Source organism: Brassica napus, chromosome C6 (assembly GCF_020379485.1).
Source record: "Brassica napus cultivar Da-Ae chromosome C6, Da-Ae, whole genome shotgun sequence".
NCBI lineage: Eukaryota > Viridiplantae > Streptophyta > Magnoliopsida > Brassicales > Brassicaceae > Brassica > Brassica napus.
In genome coordinates, this window is record NC_063449.1 from 13904035 (window position 1) to 13916933 (window position 12899).

Sequence of the window (12899 nt, forward strand, 5' to 3'; positions counted from 1 at the left end):
CACATTGTCCATACAGCTGTCCTTTTGTGTACATAATTACCCTTTCTTTTGGTGTAAAGAGAAGTCTGTTCCCTTTAAGGAAGAAACGATTTGTTCAATTAGCTCTGGTCACAGAGTAACTAAGTTTGCTTTGAGTTGCAATTAATGATAAAGAGTATGAACAAAAAAAGTAGGTGTATGGGAGAGAGTGAATGTTTAGTGGCCGTAGGATCCAAACTTAAAGATCTAAAGTTTTTAAAAGGCAAAGATCCGATGGCTGAGGAGAGGGTATAGTTCTAGGAGTGGGTTTGGTGCAATTAAGAAGGAAACGACGTTGGTGAAAGCAGAGGATGGCATTATGTTTCGCCAGAGCTTGGTTTTGTGTTGAGATCTGAGGTTAAAGAGAAAGTGAGGATAGTTCGCTTTAGATATCTACAGAATCTAGTCGACCGAAGGTATATGTTGATTTTGTTATGATTCTGTTCGTTCCTGTGTTTTATGCAGTAATGATTTTGGTTTTCTGTTGCGTTAAATGCAGGTGGATGAGATGTGTTTGGTGATGTGTGGAGTATGGATTTGTGGTTCCGATGGTAAATGGGAGTTCGTGCTGGACAAGAAGAAGATGGCTAGGATGGTAACGGTTGAGGAAGGAATATCCATAAAAGAGCTTGAGCGTCGGGTGCTGGTTGAGTTCAGAGAAGGGGAGTTAGAGCATGATGTTGCGCTGTCTTATTGGCCACCGGATAGCTTGGAGCTTGCAACCGGGATTAACCCCCCCCCCCCCCCCCCCCCCGCCCCTGTATTGCTAACAAACGATGGGTCGTTGAGATATTTTTTTGAGCATTTGAAGGTCAGGGGCTCGATGAATCTGTTTGCTACGGTTGAACTGCTAGGAGTTGATGGTTTGCGAGCTGATAGTGGTATGGGCATTGGATTTCATACACATGTGATCGACAAGAAGCACTCTGATGGCGGTTTTAGAGAGAATGGGGGAAACGTCTCGAGCGTAGGGTCAAAGACAAACTTCATCAATCTCGACGACTTTGAATTGGTGGAGGAGGTGGATAAATTGGAAGAAAGAATGAAGGCAGAGAGTAATACAACAGGTCCTGGTGTTTTTAGCGGTTCCAGCGAAGGTATTGATAGTGATTATAGTGGGCAAGAAGAGATAGATGAGAGGGATGTTAGGCCAAGAGGATATGACTATGAATTCTGGGAACCACTGATTGTCGGTGATTTGGGTTGCTCAAATTCTGTGGAGGTTGTATTCAATGATAAAGAGGCAGGAGGTCTGGTTAAGATGGAAGAGGCAAGACGACCTTACAGCTGTTATACTAATAATGCATTTGATCACATGGTTGATCCTGGAGGCTCTAGCGAGTGGGAGAGAGCCGATACTAAGGATGAGGAGCCGGGATGACTTCTCGTGGATGGGAAAACCAGTTTGGGTGGACACGAGGCTGGTGGTCACGAGACGCGTGGTCGCGAGACTGGTGGTCGCGGTACTAGTAAACGGAATCTAGGCGACGTGGACGACGAAAAGTTTGACATTCCCCCCTTGTATGATGACACAGAGTACGAAGCTGCTGAAATACCTAGGCTTGATGTGGAAGAAGCAGATGGTGTGGTGCATGTTGGGAAAGTTGATGGTAGCAAGGTTGATTTTCAAATCTCTTTGGCCATTTATGCCATCAAGCATTAGATCTAATTCAAACAGACTCGGACAAAAGTTGACTCGTTTGTGTGCGAGTGCCCTGATACAGGGTGTGATTGGCGAGTGACAGCACATGAAATACGCGGGACTGGCTACTATGAAATAAGGAAATCCCAGCTGGTGCATTCTTGCCCTATCGAGAGTCGGAATGGGTACAGGAAAAGAGGAACCGCCAGAGTAATTACTGTTGTGTACAAGGCGAAATACAAAGAGCCAACTAAAGGGCCAAACGTGGGGGAATTGCAAAGGCTTGTGCTGGAAGATCTAAGGATATCAGCTTTGTACATGAAGAGTTATAGAACAAAGGAGAAAGCTGTCTTGGATTTGAGACCCGATGATGATTCCTACACAAAGCTGGCAGAGTATTGATAGACCATGGATTTTACCCACTTTTAGCCATGGTATATAAGTATTTTAATATATATTTACTACTATATAGAGTCTATTTAGAGTATTTACAGGTTCAGGTAAGGTCTGGAGAAATATGGTGAGTTTGGAGTCTTTTGAGGTGCAGAACTGCACAGGCGCGTCAGATGTCTAGCTATGGATGGAGACCTTCCCACCATTAGATTGAGACCATCTTTGTACAAAAGATATAGCTTTGAGTTAGATTTCCAATGCCACCGGTTTTAGGTCAATCATCATCCTGTAGCACAAGTTATGCCCGTTTTACTGAAGAGTGGTCAGTTTGCCTCGCGAGAGGAAACTGTCGAGAAGAGGAACGTATGTCGATCGATGAAGAATTCTTAACATCGATCGACATGGATGCCAGAATGTGGGCTGAGCATATTTTATGACCGACTGAAGCCCAGAAGTAACCACAAATTACCAGAATGCCCTTGGACGACCTAAAATCCTATTTATGTTATTTCTAAGTCATTGTTGATGGCTACACGCTATTTAAGCTTTCTATTATTCTTGTTCTAGGTTAGGAGAGAAAGGAGGAATTCCTTCAGAGTCCTCCTGGAACTCCATTGGTTTTGGTTTTATATTTATGCTTTTCATCTATTCATCTATGATTTATGTGACAAATTTCATGTCTGAATAGATCCACCTGTTAGGTTCAGGGTTCAGATAGGTTATGAAGGATTAGCCCAAAATATAGAACTGCTAAGTTGTGATATTCATCATAGGATTGTTCTTACTGCTTGTGTTTTAGAGTCATGAACTAGAACCCTAATCTTAGAATCATTAGGTACAATTACGAACGCTTGGTCTTTTCTCTGAACTGAATTCTATTGAGGTAGGATTGCTAGAAACATACGAGAGTTGATTTAGGAACCCTAGTGAACACATATTCAACCCGATTGTAAAGCTTGCTAGAAGCGATATCGATCGATGATCCAATAGATTAATCGATCGATAATGTGAAAGGTGTATCAATCCATATTCCTATAGAATAATCGATCGACACTTTCTTGTGATCAATAAACAAGAGTTGAGATCCAAGATCTGGATATTAGACTGTCTATACAACGGAAGTTGTTAGATTTGTACTCCCAGTTGAGTTCTATAATATCCTGCAAGGAACAATTAGCCTATATATCATTATAATCCTGATTACCTGAATAGAAACCCTAGATCTAGCAACCATCCTTCCATCAAACAACTCTCTGGCAAGCTGAACAATTGTCTTGTTCAACTTTTTTACTGCTTTATTTACTGCTTTGCTATCTTTATTTACTACTTTAAACCTATTAGCCTAGCTAAATCATATAACTATTTGATTTAATTGGTTCCCTAGCTCCTTGTGGATTCGATCCCTAAGTACTACAACTCGACCTCTTATTTGAGAGAGTATAAATCACTCCTTAGGGTAATTTGAGTGATATCAAGTATTTGTATATGCTAAAACTCGCAAATCCAGGTACAATGGCTGATATAGAGTCGGATGTTGACAAGGATGGAGTGGAGCATTTTTTGTACATGTTTATGTCCTTTGTTGCATCTATAAGAGGTTTCAAGAAGCTGAGGCTGGTATTGGTGGTTGATGGCACTCACCTCAGCGGTAAGTACAAATGTGTGTTGCTGGCAGCGAGTGGCCAGGATGGCAATTTCCAAGTGTTTCCATTGGCATTTGCAGTAGTCGACAGTGAGGATGTAGAGTCGTGGACATGGTTTTTGCAGAAGGTTTAAAGGATCCTGGCTGATTCAGGAAACGCAACTATTATTTCCGATAGAGCGACCAATATTGCAACAGTTGTGAGTCGTGTGTATCCACAAGCCCAACATGGTTTTTGCATTGTTCTTCTAGCAAGGAATGTGAATGCTAGATATTCAAGCAAAAGGCTTGCATAGATGGTGACAGCAGCTGCTACAGCGCATAAGATGCGTGATTACAAGAATTACTGTGACAAGAAAAGGGCTGCAAACAGTGATTGCGCAATCTACTTGGGTAAGATGGGGACGACACATTGGACGAGGACCTACTTCAAAGGCGAGAGGTATAACATAATGACAAGTAACATAGTTGAGCAGCTAAACAATGCCTTGGTGGAAGGGAGATCATCCCCAATTGTTGAGTTGGTGATGTTTATACAAGGGATGATGACAAGGTGGTTTAGTGCTCGTAGGAAGAAGTCTGAAAGGCACAGGGGGTTGATGACTGTCGAAGTAGATAAGGTGATGATCAAGAGCATGGCGCTGGCTAGTGGCAGCAAAATAAACTCGGTTTCGAGTGGGAGCAGTCAAATAGTAGGTAAGTTTGGTGGTTATGACAGTGTTGTCCTCAATCAGAAAAAGTGTTCCTGCAAGTACCTTGATAACATGAAAATACCATGTGGTCATGCCATGCTCGCTGCTAACAACCTTGCGGTACCTTATAATACACTGGTTGGTCACTGGTACAAGACCGCAGCTTGGAGGGAAACGTATGCAGGGGTGATCAGTCCAATTGGTGATCCAAGGGATGAAGATATTCCGGAAGTTGTGAGAAAGAAGGTTTTAATGCCGCCGGTGACAAAGAGGCCAGCAGGACGGCGCAAGACAAAACGCTTCCTATCAACGGGAGAGATTCCTGTAAGTTGTGCTTGTAATATCACTGATTTGTCTCTTTGTTTAGATTGTAATACAAATCTAAGGTGTGGACATGTGTGGTAGGGACCTAATATGAAGTCCGTACCAAACAGGTGTGGAAGATGCAGAGGTATATGGCATAACAGGACCAACTGTACTCGCCCAATATGAATGTGTGTTTTGGTGAGTTTGTGAGGGAGTATTTTTTTGTGTAATGGCTAGGATGTAAAATTGTGGCGAGTTTCAGAACAGGCCACGGGAAGGACCTTGACTAGTTTTTTGGATTTATGGATGCCAAGATGTGGATGATATATTTTTGGTTGTGTTGTTGCTTTGATATAGCATCCACATCTAGGGTTGTTATGGTTTTTATGAACAAGTTGGTTATTATTTCTTATTGTCTTGGTTATCATACCTAGTTTTAAGTTGGTGGTGTTTTAACTCCATAATAAACATAGAAATCTCGTAAACATAAAGATCTGGAAGTGGTTGTGTGTGAACAAACATTCTGTTGTATGGAAGTTTGCATACTCAAGGAAGTTTTGTGGTTAGACAAGTTGTGGCTAGGTGTTGAACCCTAAGTCAACTCAACAAAGTTTTGTGGTTAAGAAAGTTGTGGTCAGGGTGTACACGAAGAAGTGATGTGAGAAAGTAAGTTGTGGGAAGGAGACTGTGGCCAGTAGATAAGATTGTGGTCAGTAGGTTGTGGCTAGGTGTTGATATGGTTTTGGAAAGCTATGTTTTGTTGTGTCTGTGGAGATGGTGAAACATAATTTTGTACTTGTGGATGTGCGGTGGTGGATGATGGGGTAGTGGTATAGGTGGTCATATTGGTACATAAATCTATTGTTGAATGTTTAATACAAGATGGGGAAAGCAATTACGAACATTGTTGCATACTAGTTGGGTAGCAATATTTAATACAAGTTGCTTGAAATTGGTTCTAGAGCCAGATCTAGACCTTAAATCTAATACTCTCTGAAACCTCAACAATCTTGCTGATAGCTTTCTTCATGTCAAGAAGTTTTTGCTAAAATTGGATCAGGTCTTGTTCGAACGTGGCTTGTTTATCTGCGAAAAGGTCTTGCTGATATCTTTCTTCATGTCAAGACTTTTTTGTGTAATTGGTATGATGTAAAATTGTGGGGAGTAGAAGATCAGGCCACGGGAAGGAGCTGGTCTAGTTTTTTGGATTTATGTATGCCATGATGGGGATGATATGTTTGTGGTTGGTTTGTTGCTATGACATAGCATCCACATCTAGGTTTGTGATGCTTTTTGGAAATTGGATGTTATGTTTGTGAACAAGATGGTTATTATTTCTATTTATTTTGGTTATCATACCTAGAAATCTTATAAACATAAGAATCTGGAAGTGGTTGTTTGTGAACAAACGTGGTGTTGTATAAAAGTTTGCACAGTCAACGAAGTTTTGTGGTTAGACAAGTTGTGGTCAGGGTGTACAGAAGTGATGTGAGAAAGTAAGATGTGGGAAGGAGACTGTGGCCAGTAGGTTGTGGCTAGGTGTTGATATGGTTTGGAAAATCTATGTTTTGTTGTGTTTGTGAAAGTAAGATGTGGGAAGGAGACTGGACAGTAGGTTGTGGCTAGGTGTTAGTTCTTGTACCCCTTAAATATTTCATATCAATTATTATAACAAATTAATATATTAATTTAATTATTTTATGTATGAATTTCTCATTTTTGTATTTTATAAGTAGAGACCTATTTCATTTGATTTATATTATTTTTTGGACTTTAAAAAAGTTTTGTTTATATCTTTAAATCAGTTTTGAATAAATATAATCTATATCTTCTTTTTACTTAATTTAAAATAATAAATCTCAATTATCAACTATTTAATATATTTGTAAATTTTCATATTATTTGTTTCATTTAGATATTTTTTTGGTAAAATAAATAATATTAAATGGATAATGCTTTAGTTAAAAAAATAATATAGAGTGTAAAGATTAAATTTGTGTTGGATATGATACGAAAGAGAGAGAAGATTATGTGTATTATTAAAAAGTGAAAATAAGATGTTTAACAAAAACATCATTGTACATGGTCTAAGAACAATCACTCTGGTAATAGTTTTATTGATTATCTCAAACCAAAAAAATCAATATTTTAAAATAAATATTATTAAATAATTAAATTTTAATTTGAAAAAAAATTAACTAATCGACAAGTGATAAGTGGTGTTAGAAGTTCTCATAGGTTTCTCGATGTATTTTATTTGAGAATTTCTTTTCATTCTCACTTTTTTTTTTGTTATTGGTTTTTATGAGAACACCTCTTAAAATATTTTTAATGGACTTATTCTAAAAACAAATTTTTCTTTTCTTTTATTAACCTCAAAATATCTCAGATTTATTGAAGGGTTCAGACTAATTTTTAGAGGATTGCATAAATTTTTTTCTGCTATTTAAATGAATCGAAAACAAAAATCCATATCTATATAGGTGTTCATAAATAATGCGACTTGATTTCACGCAGCAAGTGAATCAAATTTAAAATGCATTGGCATGCAACTCCGGGTGGGAGTTATAATACGATTGGAGTAAATGGGAGGAGTATTTGCTTCCTGCTTATTTGATCTGGAAACATCTGCTTGCTCGACTTTGATTTGAACACTCAAGTTGGTGATATGTTTCATGGTCCGATTTGCCGATTTTAGTATACACTAGATTCATATCATATACTCTCTTTTGCTTAGACTTTATTCACTTAATTCATATATATTCTTATGTTATATTATTGTTCCTTTTGTAAACGAATTAGTAATGAAATCATTTGCTATTGCTTAAGGGTTTTCAAGGTTTCCATGTTTTTTAAGTTTCACCTTACAAGCGTAAATAATAAATTTGTGTTCAGAGAAGTATACCTATTCGTAAAATATTCATATATTGAAGTTTGAGAGCGAATTCTGGATTACAGTAGAGTGATTTACAATGAATTAAAAAGAAAGATTTACAATGAATTGCACTTGCTCACTTTCTATTACACTATGGTTCCGAATGGTGACCTCGGATTTGGTAATAAAAGTGTTACTTGAAATGCGGTTCGTGCAGTACGTGACAATTACGGATTTAAATAAAAAGTAGTGCGACATATTGTTTGATTAGTAACAATACATATTTGAGGTATTGAATGATTAAATAATAATGGTATAGAATATATAATATATTAAAATAATATAAATAGTATATTAACAGAATAAATATATTTCAAAATAAAAATGTATTGAAGTGAAATTTGTTCTAAAGTGAAATGTGTTTGATAAGTGCAATTTTGATAAAATAAACGATACAAAATAATGTTTTATTTCTGAAAATATTGCGGTTTTGCTAGATAAATATTAAAATAATGTGAAATATAAAATTTCTTTATGATTATTGAGTTCTAGAGATATAAGATTTGTTCGGATAATTGGTATGATTCTAACCCGGACTGAAACCGAGAAAAGAGATCTGGTACGGTTCAGTTTTCCGGTTCTGGATAAAATGTGCACATACCTGTCTATTCTAATTTTTTTTTTTTGTCATCATCTTTACAAACTCATATTGACTCTGTGAACCAAACTGGGAGATCTTGATCCATGTGAACTACAAAAGACGTTTCCTTCCTAGCACTTCGGGCTAAGCTATCCGCCTTTTTGTTCTGCGTTCTTGGTACATAGATAATCTCTGCTCTGGAATAACTCTCCTTCAGGCTGTTTATATCCTCCAAATAACTTGCAAATGCTGGTCATTCTTCTGGTGCTGAAACCATCTTCACCAATTGAGAACAATCCGTTGCAAACGTAACCATAAAATATGGTTCACCATAAACATTTTACATTTTAATTAATTATGTCAATTATAATATTTCAAATAAATAGTTCATATAATTATCAATTAATAAAAGTGAAATTAAAACTTTTGGATAGCTATGGTTAGTATCAAAATCTTAATTGACATGCCTAAAATTATTTAATAATTTTCAAACTTTATTTCTGCTAATAGTTATTTATTAAACACGTACTAGTAGTGAAGATTTGTTTATTCATTTTAAAATGAAAATAACAAATCAAGACAAACAGAAAATTAAAGAGAGATACATAAAATAACATATCAAGACAGACATTCCTGATATTTATAAGCAACAGTGTTTTTTTTTTTGAGTTCAAGGAAAAACTACTCAAATAACAACAAGTGACTTATACTCTCGTGAGTAGGCCTGAGACGGATCGGATATACGGGCAATTTTAAGGTATCCGGATCCGGATCCTTATCCGGCGGATCCATAATTTTACTATCTTTATCCGGGGTTATCAAATATCCGGGTGTCGGATATCCTTCTAAAAATTGTAATATCCGGATCCGGATTTGGATCCTTAAAATAAATAAAAAATAATATTAATATGTAAAAAATATTAAAAATAATTTAAGAATATAAAAATATATAATGTTTTTAATTATTTCTATGTACAATATTACAAAATTTACATAAAATTTATATATACTATTATAAAAATAAAAATATATTTAAGTAATTAATTTTTATATATAGATATTAATATTTTTGAAATAGTTATTAATAAAACTTACGGATCCAGATATCCGGACTAAAAAATTAAGGTATCCGGATATCCGGATCCGGCTTTGACGAATCCAACATTTTACTATCCGGATCCGGATTCGGCCCCTCCGGATATCCGAATTTTCGGATCGAATCCGGATCGAATCTCGGATCGAATCCGGATCTCGGATAAAAGTCTCAGGCCTACCGGTGAGTTTGTTCATGAATTTTTCCCCGCAACAGTGTTTTTTTTCCCTTGAAAAATGCATGTGTCAAGCAAATAATGTTGAATGGTAAAACCAAGAAGTTATTTCAATTCCGCACCAAATTACGCCATGCATTTTGTCTCCATTCTTACACTATAAGTCACATGTTATTTGAGCAGTTTTTCTAACCATGTTTGACTTGCGAGAATTCGGAAAACAAGATGAATGAATAGAAAATGAATGTACGGGAATAAAAAAACAGGAATGAAAAAGAATGGTTATTTTTTCTCAAATTTAACTAGGAATAATTTTTTTATTTAAATTCTATATAAAAAAAGAATGAGAGGGAATTATTATTCTTTGTGAATGGTAATTTTTTTAAAAACGTTAGAGAATGTATTATTCCTCGTCGTTTTTCGGTCACCATTCGTATTGTATCGTTATTTTTTCGTATTGTCTCGTTATTTTTTGGAATGGTGAACCCAAAACAAGAATAAACTGATTTTAATAATTATCCACTTGCTTTTACTTTTGACAATTTTGTTTTATTTATTAAGTTTTACACTTACCAAGGTGAAAAGAGAGAAAAGAAATCTTGAAAAACCTACTTGACGACGTGAACCTCTCTTCATTTCACCATGATTTTCTAAGTTGCAACAAAAACTTTTGTCTTTGGACCAACGAAAATATTGTCTCATTAGACTACAATACATCTGTCACACCCGACTTTCTCCAAAATAATGGCGAAAATAAAACAATAATAATATCATGATACAACCTAAACAATAATAATAATAATCTACATATCATAATATAAAAATCAATACGATACCATAAGTCAAACCGAAAATACTGATAACAACATAAATATGAAATATAATGACAACATAAATCCGTAAGTCTCAAATAGAAAATAACATAAATGATAAAAGTCCAATGGCCTAAAAACCCAATAATGATAAAAGCGATAGAAGCCCAAAAGCCCAATAGCATTGGTCCGATAATCACTCCTGCTCGTCGGTCTTACTTCAAATAGGGAAAGAATGAGGGGTGAGCAACATGAGAGTTGCCCAGCGAGGTATGAGATACTAAACTGCAAACCACTGACTCAGTTCATACCACTACAACTATGTAGACCTAGCTCTAGCATGAGACGATCACGGTGCCTATTACACCACACAGAACAATCATATGCCTATTGCACCATACAATGACAAACAATGCGATGATAGTACATAGCTATTCTCTGTATCCCGCATTCTCCTCATAAGGATATACGTATATAACTCTCCAGACGTCGCTAGTACAGTAGTCCACTATATACCCCCGTAATCCAAAAGGCATCGCTAGTACAAACTTCTTTGTACCACAAACAAGGGGTAGCTAGCACAGACGTCATGTGCCCCCGCAATCCAGAAACATAGGCAGCCAGTACAGACATCTATGTACCCTGCAATCCCCACACATGGACTCACGTATATATACATATATATAACCGTTCTTAACATCAATAATTTCACACAATCGTTGAATCCTCTATTATCCTATTTCCGGTTTAACAATCAATAATAATAAACAAACAAAACTCTCAAACAGACTCGATTCACAGAGACGGATCATGTTTCGAAACTAAACTTTCCATAACGGTAGCAACAAAGAGAAGTGGTATCTATTAACTCCAGCTGCTCAAATAGACTCCAAATCTGAAACCAGAGCGAAAATTCGATTCAGAACACCTTTCGAACGGTTTAAAACGGGTCTAGTCAATATCTACAGAAAAGTCAACCCGCTGGTCAAAAGTCAACCCGGTTAACCCTTGACCAGAAATCAATTTGACTTAACCAATCGGTTTTCCTTAACCGATTTTGAATTCAATTGAACCACATCCTAATTAATTGCAAACTGGTTAAATCCTAACCGAAATCAATTTCTAATAACCGACTAGTTTAACCTAACTAGCCCAAAATCGATTTAAACTAATTAAACCAGTCAAACCACCGGTTGATCGAGTCACCGAGTTGACTCACCGAGTCGACTCAGCCGATTTGGCCAAGTCACCGGCGGCGATGGCGGAGGGCGGTGGTTTACTGGAAAAGTCACCGGCGACGGCGGATGTGCGGCGACGATGCGGCGGCGGCTTCCTCGCGGCGGGCGGACGGCGGACGGGCGCGGTGGCGCGTACGTTTTATGCGAGCGAATGGCGATCTTCCGAAGGCGCATCAGGGCTCGTCCGGACTCCGATTGCGGCATCGTTGGTAGCTACTGTTTCGTCTTGACGAGAGGAACACGATGGTGGTCTTGCTTGCACGAAATTCTTAACGGTTAGGGAGATATGGTCGATTTACTAAAACAGCCGAAACTGAACTTAGAAATGCATGCTGTTCCGGCGGTTACCTAGGGTGATGATCGGTGGTGACGAGCTGAACGTGATCACGGCACACGGTTGCTCCGATGACGAGCTCCGGCGACCCACTCACTGCAAAATGATCACACTTCTTCTCTTTAGCTCACTCTCTCTCTAACTCTTTCTTTCTTTCTTTTTTTTTGAAGTTTCTGAGAAACCAAAGTGGAGGGGTGGATATTTATAACAAAATAACTTGGGCTTCTGGAAATGGTTTTGGGCCTTGATGGGCTGAATCTGTTGGGCCAGGACTTGGGTCATTACAACTCTCCCCAACTAATAAGGAATTCGACCCCGAATTCGAATCACCAACTAGCTCCCCAATGACATCATGAAATAGCTCTGGGTAATCAATCCTCATTTGGAGCTCAGGCTCCCAAGTCTCCTCCTGAATATCATATCTCTCCCAACGAACTTTGACCAACATGGTCATCATACCATGAACTGCTTTCACTTGGCGATCTAATATCTCTACTGGCTGACACGGCGCACACAAATTCCTACCAAGGTCACTGGGCAGCTGCTGCAAAATGATACATGAAACACGTCATGAAAGTCTGATAACTCTCCTGATAAATCAAGTCGGTAAGCAACTGCTCCGATCCGCTCCATAATTAGATATGGTCCCATATATCTCGGTTTAAGCTTCTTTAACTTCCGAGTTTTAGATCCTCCCTGAAATGTCCTCATTTTCAGGTATACAAGGTCGCCTACCTGGAACTCCAAATCCTTACGCCGCTTATCTGCATAACTCTTCCGACGGTCATGGGCTTCCTTTAGCCGAACCTTGAGCATCTCAACCCGCTCGACCGTCTCTTGAAGCATGGCTGGTTCTATCTCACATCGCTCCCCCACTTTTGTCCAAAAAAGTGGTGTGCGACAAGGTCTACCATATAGAGCCTCATATGGTGCCATCCCAATACTCAAATGATAGCTATTGTTGTAGGAAAATTTGGCTAGAGGTAGATACTTCACCCAACTACCTTCCCAATCTAAAACACAAGCCCTGAGCATATCC

The 12899-nt window shown here is 37.8% G+C and overlaps 1 protein-coding gene across 1 annotated transcript; it reads left to right on the forward strand.

The window, feature by feature from the left end:
* Positions 1-3991: 3991 nt before the first annotated feature.
* LOC106403460 lies at positions 3992-4879 on the forward strand. The gene is made up of 2 exons (XM_013844287.1): positions 3992-4711; positions 4793-4879. Exons 1-2 carry the CDS (start codon positions 3992-3994, stop codon positions 4877-4879), a joined length of 807 nt encoding a protein of 268 aa, XP_013699741.1.
* Positions 4880-12899: the final 8020 nt, after the last annotated feature.